This window comes from Bactrocera neohumeralis, chromosome 3, assembly GCF_024586455.1.
Source record: "Bactrocera neohumeralis isolate Rockhampton chromosome 3, APGP_CSIRO_Bneo_wtdbg2-racon-allhic-juicebox.fasta_v2, whole genome shotgun sequence".
Classification (NCBI taxonomy): domain Eukaryota; kingdom Metazoa; phylum Arthropoda; class Insecta; order Diptera; family Tephritidae; genus Bactrocera; species Bactrocera neohumeralis.
In genome coordinates this window covers 49925239-49941390 of record NC_065920.1, presented here as the reverse complement: position 1 = coordinate 49941390, position 16152 = coordinate 49925239, and the positions used below count along the sequence as shown (strand labels likewise).

At 36.9% G+C, this 16152-nt stretch overlaps 1 protein-coding gene and 1 long non-coding RNA gene across 5 annotated transcripts in view; both read left to right on the top strand.

Annotated features, from left to right (window-relative positions):
* LOC126753934 (uncharacterized) overlaps nt 1-4281 on the top strand; it is a 120784-nt gene extending 116503 nt beyond the window's left edge. Inside the window, exon 3 of the long non-coding RNA XR_007666225.1 lies at nt 3829-4281. This is a non-coding gene — a long non-coding RNA (uncharacterized LOC126753934). The remainder of the gene's footprint in view (nt 1-3828) is intronic.
* Nucleotides 4282-4792: 511 nt separating this feature from the next.
* Nucleotides 4793-16152, top strand: part of LOC126753932 (neuronal acetylcholine receptor subunit alpha-7) — a 625617-nt gene continuing 614257 nt past the window's right edge. For all 4 annotated transcript variants that reach the window (XM_050465711.1, XM_050465710.1, XM_050465712.1 and 1 more), the window contains exon 1: nt 4793-6818. In XM_050465711.1, the coding sequence (XP_050321668.1) occupies nt 6770-6818 (49 nt within the window). In that variant the 5' untranslated portion in view covers nt 4793-6769. The remainder of the gene's footprint in view (nt 6819-16152) is intronic.

Here is a 16152-nt window from a genome sequence, read left to right as displayed (position 1 = left end):
GTGATCAGCTACCTAACCAAGACCGGCATCTCAACGCTTCCGCAGCCGCCCTACAGCCCAGATGTGACCTCCCCTGACTTGTTTTGTTTCCTTGCCTCAAAAGGCCGATGAAAGAGGATCCAAGCAGCATGCACCTCGGCCCTCATTTTGAAAGTTTTTAAAGAATTGTAACGATTAGTTCAATAAACTGTTTTAAATGAACTCAATTCTATTACTTTCCGGACAAACCCTGTATAACACCCTTCTTAGGTGACTTTCTTATAGCATAAAAGGGTACAAAAAGATCTTGTTATAAGTCAGTTTGTATGTCAGCTTAACGCTAAAGTGACCCGATCTAATCAATCTCTTCGAAGGTAGCTTTATTGACTTCCCATGCCAAATTTCTTGACGATATCTCATCACATGGAAACGTTTTCCATACAAGGACTTGATTTTGATCGATCAGTTTGTACGGCAAGTAAATGCCATATTGGTTCGCTCTGAACAATTTGTTTGGAAATTATATCATAGTCTTGGACCATAATCTGTGACAAATTTTGATATCTTTTCAAAAATAAGAATTTATGTGGATATGAATCGGCTCAGCTCGTCTTGCCGATGATTTATGCATGTATATACATACATACATAGTAATACTTTTTTGGGTTTCCAGAATTCCCGTGCATTGCAAACTTCGCCGCAAACTTAATTTTTCTGTTATAAAAAGCAGTATTTCCTTGTATTCCTCTTTCTATTAGTGAGTCAATATGATTTTCCTTCCGCCAAAATGGATTCTAAAATTGTCTGACTTTATTTTAGCCCCACACTAATGTGAACATTTTTTATTTCTAGCAAGCCGACAAGCACGCGCTTGCATAATTTCAATTATGCAATCATTTGATGAATGTTGATTTTGTCCCAGTCCAAGTCCCAAAGGACAAATGCAATTTTACATGTCTGTACGCCGATATGTGGCTGCCGTAGGGGTATGTGGCGGAATAATTGCGCTGCAGCGGGCTTACAAGAATGCTTGTGGTATAACTTGGTTAGCTAATGAAATTCCTGTTGGTCACATAGCATGTCGTGACATGGAAATTAGATGCATTGTCGGTTGAAGTTAAACCGATTCAAAAGTTTTTGAGCTGTATGAAACTTACTCTTATATTTAAAGTTGAAAAATCAGGGTCGTTATGTTTGGAAGTAATTGAAATACATATGAACTTCTAAGTAACTATTCTTGATTGGAAATTTTAATTTTATCTCGGTGATCTCTATTTCACCCCAGCGCAAAAATATGTCTATTCTAAGCTTCATAAATTTCTATTTGTTTCCTCTTTTAAGCTGGAAAACAATTTCGCTAACATGCCTTAGTTTACTTTGTTATATGTTAGCTTTTCATTTTCATCTCCATTACTGTTTTATTTTTAATTAAAGTTACGTTAATATTGTGCCTGGCCTTACCATAATTAATAGTTATTAATTACTAATGATTATCATTTTCATTTTTCTTATTGAGATATTCACATCCGCCCACCCATATCCAGGTCCCGCTTTTGTTGCGTAATTCTGGAAATTTATCCAAATTTTCGACTTTCCTATAAGTTTAAATCTTTTATTAGTTAGACCGTATAACTATCCAGACTCTCATTCTCCTATCTTCGTTTCCATGCTGATATCTTTCTGTATTTGCTCAATCGCGCTCTTGTTATTTTCAAGTAATTTCTTTAGATCCCACAGCTTTCTTCTTTCCTACGCAAGAAGGGCATTACCCCTTATGACTAATATGTCGCAGCATAACTAGATGAGGATTGCACCGTGACCTGAGGTCTATTTGGCCCTATTAGGGGCGTAACGTGACACCGTTTGGTGAGAGCTGTTGCAACTTTGAGGGCTGCGGTGCGGTGAATTCTGGTCAATACGTTATCCCGGTTTTATTCTACTAATCTTTGCTAAATAGGACATTGGTAGCTTTATCATTCCTTTGGTGGGTTTTCACATGTTGGCGATTAGGCTGTCTTTCTTACGTCGTGCTGGGTTTGTACCCAAAAGGTTAATAAAAGTCCAGTATTTAGTCGTTTACTGCTTTTTGTTTCCTTAGAGTATCCACAGTTGTCTGTATTACTTTGAGTGGTATGTGCTATTTGTTAGCAGTTATCACCGAAGATTGTGTGAGTCAAGCCACGGTTGCATGAACTAATTCACATTTCTTCTGGGTTTTTCACTGTCTCGGGCTGTGATTACTGCTACGACTTCAAGTTGTAGTATTTTGTCATAACTAATGTTCCACTGGTCTGAGCCTAAAATTAAACATTGTGCTGTACCTGACCCCACTGCTATTTGTCGTGATCTCTATCTAGTCGGATACATCAGTTTTCTTTTGCTGTGATAGCTCCGGCAATCGGGCGTTCTAAATCTGCTTTCTAGAGCTTTTTGATATAACTAATTTAACTGAGCTTCTCCGCTTTAGAAGGCTCTTACTTAAATTTTTGAATTATCAATTTAAAAATTTTTTTAATTTTTTTAAGGGTATAACCTGACGAAATATGAAAAAATTCTTAATAGGTGTGCCACTTAACGTTTATCATATCGAAAACATGGCTTTGATTCTCATCCTCCCAGTTTATCGCTAAAGCTTGTCTTGACTTCATTACTAAGTGTCGAAACAATTTATTTAAACTTAATTTTTTATGTTAAACTACTATAGGTTAAACGAATTTTATTGATGTAAACTTTTAATGAAATATTTAATTTCAGTCAGTCTTTATTAAATACTCTTTTTGTCCAGTACCAAAATTTTTATAATTTTCAAATATAAAAGCATATATATTCTTTAAGTACTTCTACATACGATCTGCATTTATTACCTTCACTGCAACAAATCTCCATTAAAAATTGCTTCTGACAGCTCACGAACACATTTCACAATTATAACAATTAAATATTATTTCGTGAATTTTTTCGATCACTCATGGGGCACACTACATGTGTCTATGGCAGTTTTAGGTTAAGTGTGAAAAATGTTGCACTTGTGCGCCAAATATTCAATAAATATTTAGTTTTGGCAAACAATTTTAACAAGGCACACACAGCATACATGCTAACAAACTGGAAGCGGTGGGGCGGTTATATTTTTTGTATGAAAACTTGCAGTATTGAATTGATTTCCGCGCATTTCGGACACAAAATTTTAATATTAAATCATTTTTACTTTTTCACTCAAAGTTTTGTAAATAACAGAGATATTACAAATATTGTGTTTAGGTTACAAGTTTTTATTCAAAGATCGTTTAATGTGACATTAAAGTACACAAATTTGTTTAATTTTAGGCATTTAGTATTGACAAATATGTTTTGACGAGGCACTCTTTTAGGCGTTTAGGCTTTGTGGTGACATTTTCTCGAAGCTTTTTCTTTTTCCAGTACACATAATATTAAATTTGAAGGATATTCTTAATTTTCTTGAGTGCATATTTAAGTCAACGTCACCGTCAGCCTGAATGTAGGCAATTTTATTTTTGAGTGGCCATTGGTACTAAAAATATATATGTATGTTAGACAATTTGTAGCAATTTTAAGTAATTATATGTAACAGTTTTCTCAGTACAGGCCACTCACTAAACACAATGTAAGTGAATGAATGGTTAAACAATTTAAAATTAATTTGTTGCCTACATTTGGGAGCAATGATAACTTTTTTAAGGGAGCCAGTAAAATACATTTTACAATATATAAAATTTATTAATATTAGTATAAATTCAATAGAATACTTTATTTTTGAAACTTCTTTTGTACGACAGAAAAATATTTTCAAAACCAATTTCTCTTCTTCTTTCGTTTTATTACACTCAGCCCGAAAAATTTGCGCCCGCAACTGCCAGAACGTGGTTTACCTACGAGAAAGATAAAATGAAAACATCAACAACAACGATTAAATGAAAATATTAAAAATACATAAATTAGTACAATGATAGTTACTCAGAATTAAACCGGTTTCTTAAAGCGTCATCTAGTAAAAAGCAAGTGGAAAGTAAAAAATTCAAATCAAATTCAAGAAATTAAAACGATGCTGTAAAAATTGTGTTCCCACATAGCAAATAAGCGTGCGATAGATCTAATAACAAATTAAAAAAAATTAAAAATTAAAATAGTACTAAAAGTAAAACTAGTAGTAAAAATAGTACTTAAATAATTAAATACTAAACTAGTTATTAAAGTGCAGGTGGAATTATCAACATTAAGTGCTAAAAACAATTAAAATTATTGCTAAGAAAAGTGCTTAATTAGTGCTAAAATAAAAAAAGGGTACTAAAAGTAATAATTAGTACTAAATGGTGCAAAAACAAAGAAATTTTGTACTTCAAATAAATATAGTACTAAAATTTATTAGTACTTATTAAAAAAATTGTACTAAAAAATATAAAAGTTTAAAAATTAGCAGTAAAATAAAAATAGCATTAAAATTAAAAAAAATAGTACTAAAAATAAAAATAGTAGTAATTATATAAACCATTGGCGCTAAACCTGTATAACATAGTTTTAAAATTTGTTTATAAGTTAGTGCTAAATTTTAAAGTTAGTACTAAAAAAGTAAGAAAAACAACTAGTGCAAATTATAATTAAAGTTAGTACTAAAAATATAAAATTTTATAAAAATTAAACAAAAATAGTGCTAGTGTAATACGAATTATGTCTAAAAGTTATAGAAATTGGTACTAAACCTACGAAATATTAGTACTAAAACTAAAAATAAACGTTAGTACTAAAAATAAAAAAATATATTAGGCATAAAAAAAGTACTATAAGTATAAAATTTTCTAAAAGTCTAAAAATTAGTGCAAAAATTATATGATACTAATAAAAATATTAGAAACTGTGTACTAAGAGTTTAAAAATTAGTACCAAAAATAAAAAAAAAATCCTCAAAACACACCGTTAGGCATCCGATAACTGCATTTAAATACACAACAACGCCTCTACCAAACACAAACAAAGCTAATGAGTCACGCACATAGATCCAATGAACAAAATATCACAAGCTACAGCGAATAACGGTACATATTGAAGACAAAAACGTGTATTTAAAAAGAATTTCGAGCGTCAAATAAATAATTCATAGCGGTACACGCATTTCTAAATTATAATACAAAGAAAATATTTATAATACAAATCAAAGCGCTAACGGTTATGCAAACGGAAATAACGGTAGCAATCTCCAAGGAATAAGTAATTTCGGTAACCTAACACAGCCACTAAAACGAAGTGTGCGGCTATAAGCAAACGCGTTGAAGCGAATAACGAGCCAGAAGTGAGTTTTCGTGTGCAACAAAGTCAATAGGAAGAAGAAGAAGAGAAAGAGGAACCCCAAAAAAAAAGGAAACGGTAAGTCAAACAAAGCCGACAGCCAACCAGAGGCAGCAAATGTAAACAACAAGCTTTAAGTGGTGCAAAATACACAGCGACAAAGACAAAGGCAAAGGCCAAGCAAATCTCGAAACTTGAAGACTGCTGAAGGCTGACAAATTGTGACGGCGAACAAACAAAACTGGGACCGCGTAGCACGCTTGAGACCACAAGAAGTGATTGTTGGCAAAAGTTGACTTGCGTTGACAGTTAGAACGGTTAGAAAGACACCGTGCAAACGCGCGAACCGCCGAACTAAGCGCGCTGAAGAGCAGTCAAGCCACAAGCGCACACATTTGCTTGACAGTTGGCGCAAAACTGCCAGCCCAAGCCGCCGCATTTATGCGCTAACTAGTGCCACTCTATTAACTACTCACGGCAGCGACTGTGTGTAAATAATAAGCTGTAGCTTTTAGTAATTCGTGAAAGAAACGACTGAAAAAAAGCCTGTAGCTTCCGCTTCCGCTGGCTCGTACGTCTCAAGCAGTGTAACAAAACTCAACCACATCGAGGGACACGAGCGCAAAACCAAAATCTTAACAATAAGACAACAGCGCTGTAGTTAATTGACAGGCCAAGTAGCGCGCGCTCGTCTCAACAGCACAAGACAGGGTTGCAACCGGCAAACGAAAAGCTTACAAGGCAACGGGACAATCTAAGGTGTCTGCTACACACGGCAACGACTACTCACACCTCGTCGTCGTATTTGCACACTCGTTTAACTTGTAAATTGTGCCGTTGGGTGAAAACCAGAAATCCCGCGCGTTCACACCGTGTAATTGTCGCGCGTATTGATTGAGTCGCAACGCGCTTTCGCTAAATCTCCAACGAATTGCGATTTGGTTGTCACAAGCGTGTTTCGCCCATCAAATCCCACACACCAAGTCACCGCTTCGCAACTTGTGTGCTTCACTTGAGTTTTGCTTTGTTTGCCCGGTAACTCCGTACCTTGGTGACTTGGGGACGTGTTCTCCGCGTGACGTCGTTGTCTTACGCTTTTGTCTTTCGCCTAAAACCCAAACCGAATTTAACGCGCATCGCGCTCACTCGTTCGCTTCCATTGTACAGTGTAGTTTGCTTCGTCTTCGTCGCTTGCAACGCGCACGTCAATCATCGTTTGTGTTGTGTCTCAAATTTTTCAATACTTAACTCACCGTTTGCAACGGCGTAACCGTTCTTAGCAATATAATACATCTATCAACGACAGACAACACAACCTCGTCGTTACTGCAACTTGTCTTCGAGCAGCTGTAGTACTTGCAGCTAATTGTACTGAATCAACATCGACACATCCTCCACAAATATATACATACATACTTATACCCACCCGCCCGCAACATCGACAACAGTTGTACGTGTGTTTATTGCTCGGTAGCTGAAATCAGAGGACATGGACCCGTCGCTGCTTGTCGTGTTGATCTTTCTTGTGATAATTAAAGGTGAGTAAATACAATTTTGACTTTTCAATTGCCTCAAGCACCATTTTATTTTTCCTATGAGGTGAAGTTGTTGTTAGGTATTCTTATTGCTGCTTTCATTCGTTATTTACAGTTGTTTTTTATTGGATATCACTCCATTAATAGTTTTTGAGTGCCTTACTTTATTTTACGGTGCCTTGAAAATGCCCTATTGTTATTATGTAAAAATTTACCAAAAATCGTAAATAAAGGCGCAGCTTCAGTTTAGTGAAGCTTGACTTGAATTCCATAAAATGTTACTTGTACTAACCGTCGTCCGTAGCAAAGTTCATATTATCGTAATAGCGCTCTTACTGGACACTGTCCAGTCGGCATTCATGCGGTAAGGCTGAAAATCTTGTCGGTGTTTTCAAAGTTACATGGACGAGAGTGAGAAGGAAACTTTCAAGCATTTTCCTCTCTATTGTTCAGCCTTTGCCAGACTGAGCTTAAAACATCTCGGCAGTCTTACCTTTGGGGAACAAGACGACATAACAGAAACTGGCATTAGCCGTCTCAACAAACTTGTAATTGGCTCGAAGCGCTTTGTCTATTTGTAAGCGTTCAAATAAGATTCCTATAAGAATCGACCTGTAAGGATCAACCTCTTTACCTAACCTAACCAACGTAAAATCTAAGATGATGTTTGTAATATCATCTTTGTACTTAATAGATTTTTTTGTCTTCAAAGAGGGGTCAAATTATTTTTACAAGCTTGCTCCGGAGCTCTTAATTTTTACAAGTGTAACAAGCTCTATTATTTTTCGAAATGGTTTTGAAGCTCTCCAATCATTATCTTTGTCTCATTTAAAGATAATACTCATGATTGATATGAATCATGTTTTTTTTTAACTTTTTAATTTTTGGTTAAATCAGTTTGTTTTTTACATCGAAATCTATAAATATAAACTGTTAATCCCCTTAGGAACGTCTTCGAATTATGCGACGATAGAATTTATTGGAGAATTTCAAATATATTGTGAATAGACACCATCATTGAAAGATGCCAAATAGTATGAATGTTTAATATTATTTTCGAACAACGAGCGACATGATCATGGCTAACGTGTGATTTTATTACCTAGGACGGAAACTGTTAGTAGAGTGAGTCTCATCCGGCTTTGACGATTTCTTTTTGGCATTGGTATAAAACTGTTTTTAAAGTCCATTATTGGAATAATCATTTTGGTAGGGGAAAGCTAAGCCGAAGTTGGGTCTGTAAAGGCATTTTTTACCGTTTTTCTTTTTGGACTTTTTAAAGTTCCAAGTTTATAGAGGGTTAATCAAACAGTTTAACAAGTATTTCAATTAATTACACCTAAAGAATTCCCGCTTTGTATGTTGCATTGAAAGATTAAGCTCCGTTTCCTCAAAGTCTGGTTAGCAATTTGTCAGTTAAATTCTGGTAAATTCAACCAAGACTTTTTCCTTCTTCTCTTTTTCTAATCAGAAGTTTATTGATAGATGGCTGTAAACCAGACATTGAGAAAACGGCCCTAACTTATGTATAAAGGCTAATAATATCTGCGGGAGAGGTTACACTTAAAAACTTGTAGACCGGACTTTCCCTAAAATCCGAAGATGTATTTAAATCATATCTATCTACGTGGTGCCTTGAGTCAATCAATCTTTGGGCAAACAACTTGGACAATTGGATTATATCAAGATGAGAAAGCCTATCTTTGTAAACTTATTTGTTCTATAGTTTTGTTGTATGAGTGAGTTTACCTTGAGGCAAAGTTGCTCAGACAATCGAGAGTGAAGTATTTCCTAAGCAACATCACAATTGTCGTGTCTTCTTTAAGATGATGAGGTCATAGAGATTTTTCTAAAGAACTCTATTAACCACCTCTTATAGCAATTTGTTGAATAACTCTTGAGAAAGGAAGAGTGAGTGTAATCTTAATCAGCATTGATAGTTTTTTACCATCTACGAAAGAGCTTTCGAAGCCAGTCAATTACGTACTATTTCTAGACAGACAATCAAAACAGAGTATGGAAACTATAGATCTTTGACTAATTTAGAGTAAAATAAGGGTTCTTAAGGCAGTTCGTTTAATCCAAATAGGGCATAGGAATTTGCAACGAAGGAAAGTCTGAAGACGTGAAAAGGTCAGCGGGACAACAGCTGAGTCACTTTAGCTCTGTTGTCTGTGTATACGCGAATTAGTCCCTTAGTTTTTGAGAAATTTTTGGTAATATTCTTTTCTCCCTAAGAAGATATCGGACAACTATAGGATACAGCTGCCATAAAAACTGACCAATCAGACCCAGTCTTTCTATGGAAATCTATTGAATTTGACGAGACATTTTCACAAAATTGGGCATATGTAGGCTATCACTTAAGGCACCACTAAAATCTCCAAAGTAACTAGTCAGATTGGACAACTACTGCATATACTTAGCTGCCGAGAAACTCACCTATCAAAAACCAGTCTTTGTATGGACAACATTTTTATTTGAGAAGATATCTTTACAAAATACGGCCTTTTAATGTCAAAGGTAACGGCGCAATCTCAGAAAAGTTTGCTCCAATCGGATCATTATAGCATATATGTAAATAGCCATAGCCATACAAACTAGCCATTCACAATCAAGTTCCATATGGAATCTTTACTAGTTCTGAAGGCTTCATTGCAGCCAAAGTTCATATTTTTTTCATGTGTTTTCTAATTTTTATTCCTTTATTTTAGTTTAGTTGCTCCCTTGGCAATTAAGCTTTGTCTCTTCATCAAGACTGCTTTTCACTTCCTTTAACTTTTTCTTTTAGGCAATCATGCCTAGTTGCTTAAGCTTGTTCTTTTGTACCAAAGACTTTTTGTCTGCGAATAGAATTGATTTTCCCGCCCGCTGCTGCTATTTGTCCTGCTATTCCCTTTCCGTCTCATAATTTGCTTCAACTTTTCCGAGAGAGTTCTTTCGACATTTGTTTGTTTAATATTTTCCCATCTTTTTAACTTTTATTCTGCTATTCCCACTGCCTTTCGACATTTCCTCCAGAGTCTCATTAATTTTAATATGCGTCTTTATGTTTGTAGACATATCTGTACCAAGCCGACAGTTTATTGTATCTATTGCTTTGGCTTCGCCTTGTCTCCGGTCCTCCAGTAATGAAGTGCACGCGGGAAATGTTTGCCTTTATTTACATTTAATTAAAATTATGAAATATTTTAAATATTTTCAATATGTACACACAACAGCGAAGTCGATCCTTCAATGTCGAGAGACCGGAGCAGTGCTTGCAAAATATTTTCATTACTTTCACTGGTTAGCAGAAACAAAAAACCAAAAAAAAAGCAGTTATTATATTTTATCCCTAGCGCGTCAATTCCGCTCCGCTCCATTTGCGCTTTAAACTCATCAAATATTTCATTGCTGTCCAACCGAAGGGCGTTCCGCCGCAGACGAGCCAAGTGAATGAGCTTACATTAGTTACAGTTAACGATTTTTCATTTAATGTTGGCGGCCATCTTTCTGCCTTAGGGTAAATGTACATATAAGTGCCTATATACATATATATGTATGTACGAGTATATACATTTGCTGTTTTATGTCTACTTTGTGGGAAGCTATACATATACATATGTATGTTTAAATATTATGTACAGCGGTTGGTAGGATAATAGTTGCAACAAGTAATGTTCAGTACACCCAAACTTAGCCCCTTCAGTACTGAACATTTTAAACTCCAGAGATTTGCAAGTATCATAACTGGGTAAACATTTCCTGTTGCTAAAAAAGTGTTGGTATTGACTCGATTTTATTTATTTTTGTCATTCCGACATATTATTACTATATAAAGAGTCTATTGACCGATATACCTATACGGATGAAGTCGACAGTCTTTATAAATGTTATATATAAAGTATATAGACGCTAACACCATTGACTCGATTTTACCCGGCTTTGACATAAGAGCTCAATATTATGAGGAAAATATACTCGCTTAACCATTAATGTTTCCATGTAGGTTAGGTTAATCTGGGAAGTCAATAAGCCACCCATAGACCAGTTTTGGTCCTTTACGATACCAGGTGGAGTTCAGTTTCTATGTTCAAAAGGGGTAGTCATCATTTAGAATGCATGCGCTTAACGCGAATTTTAACAGACTCTGCGACCAAACTACCGATACCTCCTCCAGTGTATCATACCGTGGAGATCCCAGATGCTTACAGCGTAGTCTTGCCAGTTGAAATTTAAAAATGCATTATATTGGATTTCAGCCTTCCTCACAGAGTTTGAGAAGTTGCTGGAAGGACTTATTTGGAAGTTCGATCGATTTAGCCAAAGGTTTTTGAGATATATACTTTTCATTTTTCGCTCAGTTTATGTAAGAGAAAAAAGATCTTGTGACTGGGCAGGTAGTAGTGTTCGCTTAGCTTACGTGAAGCCAAGCTATCTTAACAACTTTGGGTTAAAAGCTTTTGCCTTAACAAGTCGGCTCTTTAATCTCGACGACCAATCGATCTGTAATCCTCAATAGTATTGTAAATGCTAACTAATGCTTTGCCTACCAATTGTTGTATTTCGGGCGCCTCTAGACGTCGTTAACCGGACAACAATCATTAAACGGTCTATCGATTGAACTCAGCTCATCGGTGCAGAAACTTATTATTATTGCATTTGATCATATCAAATACTTTGAGATACCGATATCAACTAACTCATTCAATTTCATTTTATCGCCAGTCTTATAATTAAATTCCTTTGACAACCCTTGTCGCCTACCCACAAAAGGGGACAATACTCCTGTAGTTATTGTAATGGTTATGCAGAACTTCTTTGGGTGGCAAAACGCAAGTTAGTTATCATAAAAATCAACCAGGAAACATGCTGTTTCGATGGGATCGGATTACAGTGAAAATACTGTTGGATGAATCGGTTTAATAGAACTTAGAGGATTTTGTATTTCAGTGATCGATTGTGTACTCTTTCAAGTAGGGGTTTAACTTGCTACAGTTTACACGCGGATCCCTCTTGACTTACGAGGCAAGTCGAGCTCTGTTTCCACTATGGATGGAAGCTTGACGTTAAGGACGTCTCACTTCCTTCTTAACTGTGAATGAGTCAGTGAAGGGGTTAATAGCACCACTATGAATAGAGTTCAGTGCTTGTCCGAAGTCCGTTCCGTATGTATGTATGTAGTATTATCAGTAAGGCGGGCAATGTCGTCGATGTTATCAATAAGTCAGGGAAATTTCAATGATCACTACTTCTGGTTCTACTTTACCAGAATTGACCATGATTAACCCAACAGCTGTTATTTCAGCGATCTAACTCTGTTATGATCGATAAGTAGTATAATAAATAGCTCACTACTTCTTTCCTCACGCATCTCCTACCTTGGCATACCTTCCTCTACCGCAAATATAGCACGTAATATTTTGTTTAACCTTTTAACTTGATATTCAAACTCAAGACTTACAGTAAGAAACAGTGAGTTAATATATTTACAATTGACAGAATGCACAGCACTGGTAATATTCGAGTATTCAAGTAAACGAATTATTGAATACAAATTTAATATGGTTCAATTAATAGTCTGCAATCGAGTTCCCCTTATGTGAGAAAGGAGTGTCCGAATACGAACTCACAGCCAGCTAGGCTAGATTAGTTAGGACCCGAACCTGCCATTGTGGCGGGTTCTCGCGCCATGAAGTATTGTTACACAAGAAGTTAGAGTGAACTGGCATAGATATTGGCAGGAATCTACAGACTCTACCGGCAAAGGCCTGGTAAAATTGCCTTCACAAGGTCTAAACAAATTATGAAAATCCTCAGAGATAATAAGTGTCAGTTAACAGGCATTTTACACTGGTCACTGTAGGCTCAGGAAGTAAATTTTCCACATGGCTTTCGCGTTTGTATAAACTGCTGGTTCTACGACATGATAGCGAAAACTCCGAAGCATCTGCTGCAAGATTGCGTAAGGATTTTCAGACAATAAACATTCGAATAGGGAGCACATTGTCGTAATGTCGGATAGCGAGACCCTAGAGTTCATTTGATAATGTGATCCCTATTCGGATGTGATGATCCATTTCGAGGTTCCCTACTTTAGAAAGAAAAAACTCAGAAACTTCACACTTAATGGAGAATGTTTGTTATCATTCGAGAAACATTCTTTGCCATTTATTTTTTGAAGATTATCTCTTTCTCTTACGTCTCAGAGTACATCCATTGAGTTCAATTTTCGATGACTCGTTCGAACATTTCGACTGGTCAAGGCCTGAATTGAAGCACATAAACTTAAGACTTTACATACCCCACAGGAAAAAGTCTAACGGTATGACCGGCCCAAAAAGTGAAATTATGTGCTTGCTCCGTAGACTTCTCTCAATAAATTCATTGATGATGGTTCTTCAGGTACCAAATGACGGTAACGTTCTCACCCGCATTATTTTTGAAGACCACAAAAAACCGTTGTTTCTTCTGGATGAAATGGCAGCTCTTGAATCACTTCAACTTCCTCTTGAAATTGCTTCTTTACATGAGACAGAAATGGGTCTCATCGCTGAACAAAATTTGGTTCGAAAATGTCTGATCGTCTTGAAATTTTTCAAGAGCACATAGAACGTAGCGATGTGGTTTGGGATGGTCAAGCGGCTTCAGTTCTTGCACAAGCTGTATTTGTTATGTCAGTCCGAGTTGATGCGAACTGTACCGAATCGGCTCTCCGACGGTACCGTCTTCGCACTCTCAGCTACGGCAGCTTTAATTTAAAAATAAAATTTATATACTCTTAATCCTCCTGACTTTACTTAACCACACTTTTTCTAAGACTTTGTTTGGTACTTTACTAATTTGCCAATTACACACTAATATCTAACACATAATTGGATGAAGCCACACTAAATCTATGTTTTCACTACCAACCAACGAACATCGCTGACCGAAGTTTACGAGCTTTCCGCATTTTTATGGCTGCAACTGTAGATCTATTTAGAACTTAATTTGTACGAGTATTTGTTGGTTGTTTATGGCGCTGAATTTTAAAGTATACAAAGCTTAGCTTGCCGCATCTCTAACGGGTACGGATGTGTGTGAGTTTGGAGCTGAGTGTATGCGTATGCATTGCGCTCACGTTTTATGTTGATCCGCTTTGCCAGCACCGGAATAGGGGTACAGCACAAAGTCATAGCACCAAAATGTTTATGGAACTTAAGCGTAAATGGTTTTATAGTTGGCTTTCCGCGCAAACTTGCAAACCGAATGACTGAGTGGCTAGCTGACTGACTGACATGACAACCGCAAATTGAATGTTCGGTCAATATAAGTGACATATACCTGAAAGATATTTGTTGAATATATGTTAATAATTTTGTTGTGATATTATTTTAAATAATTATTGTTCAGAACTATTTTAATAACCTGGAATAGCGTAATCCCAATTAATGCTGTGAAAGCTTTCGAGAAGCAGCTTTCATTCAAAGTTGTTTGTTGTAGTTGGTATGTTCTTTAGTAGTTAATTTTACCTCGTTGACCTTCACAGCTTTCCGTGAGGAGATCTTGTATTAACAATTGTTGTATGACCCTTGCAACGTTATTAATCGCACTACCAACGGTATCTAGGAACTTCCCCGTCATTAGTATAATTGTATTAATTTCTACAACTAATCACAGCTCAGCACGAAGAGATGGTGAATCCATTCTCCAATAGCTGACAATGAAGCAGTCAGGCTGTGTTAAGCAACACCAAAAGCTCCGTCAGGATCGGGAAGAACCTCTCCGAGCCGTTCGATACCCAACAAGGTTTCAAACAAGGTAACTCGCCATCGTCCGACTTCTTCAATCTACTCCTGGAGCAAATAATTCGAGCTGCAGAGATGAATATAGAAGGTACAATCTTGTATAAGAGTGTACAATCGCGCCGTTAGTTCTGCTTTCTCAAAACTTGGTAAGGAAGCTAAACACATGTAACTGGTAGTGAACAAGGGCAAGACGAAATATTCGCTGTCATCAAACAAACAGTCGTCGCACTCGTGACTCCCAAGTCACTGTTTACAGTCATAACTTCGAAGTCGCAGATGATTTCGTCTATCTTGGAACCAGTATTAATAGCAATAATAACGTCAGCCTCGAAAACCAACCCAGAATAACTCTTGCCAACAAGTGCTATTTCGGTATGAGTAGGCAATTGGGAAATAAAGTCCCCTCTCGACGAACGGAGACCAAATTGTACAAGTCACTCATCATCCCCATCCAGCTACACTTGTATGGTGCAGAGGCATGGACGATGACAACATCTGATTAGTCGGCGTTACGAATTTTCGAGAGCAAGGTTCTGCGGTAGATTTATGGTCCTTTGCGCGTTGGCCGCGGCGAATATCGCATTCGATGGAACGATGAGCTGTATGAGATATACGACGGCATTGATATAGTTCAGCGAATTAAGAGACAGCGGCTACGCTGGCTAGTTTATGTAGTCTGAATCAATGATTGTAAGCACTCCAGCTCTGAGTGTATGCGACGCAGTATCCGCCGGGGGACGCAAAAGAATAGGAAGACCTCCACTCCGTTGGAATGACCAGGTGAAGAAGAACCTGTCTATACTTGGAATCTCCAATTGGCGCCAAACAGCGAAAAGGATGAACGACGCGCTGTTATAAACTCTGCTATAACCGCGTACAACGCTTGGCCTACGCCAATAAAGAGGAAGAATAACCAGCTTATCAGAATATCTGGCTTCTTTAAATTCTGCATTAACATTTATGCAGCTTATTGGAACTTTTATCTATGTTATGCTGGCGGGGTATAACCCAGTTATTTTCAGACTATTAGCGATTGCTCCATCGGCGACATTATTAAGAGCTCCTCTCACATCAAGTAAGACGCACAGAGCAGATTGCTTATGCTCTAACACTCTCTGTACATATATGTAGGGTTAGCGAGTGAAGTGCAGTCTCAGTGGATCTAGTCTTCGTCGATAAGTAAGCCAGTAGAATCTTACTTCTACAATCTTGAATGTCTTCAGAAGGAATGAGGTCAGATTTATTGGTCTAAATTTATTGAAATAAAGTTGGAGTCCCTTGCAAACCTTTGGCATGAATAAGTCCCTCACCTCTCGCGAATGGATAGATATATAGTTAGCCTTAAACATACTCCGTAATAGCTGGAAGAATACCGTCCGCACCAGGCGATTTAAACGATACGAAGTCGTTAAGTGCCCGAATGCAAAATTTCGGGAATATATACCTTAACAAATTATGTAATAATTCTCCATACATGGACTTCATTTTGACCGCAAGCAATTAAATTATATAGTGGTCCAATATCGGCGGTTCCGATAAGCTATTCCGACAACAGCTTCTTAGGA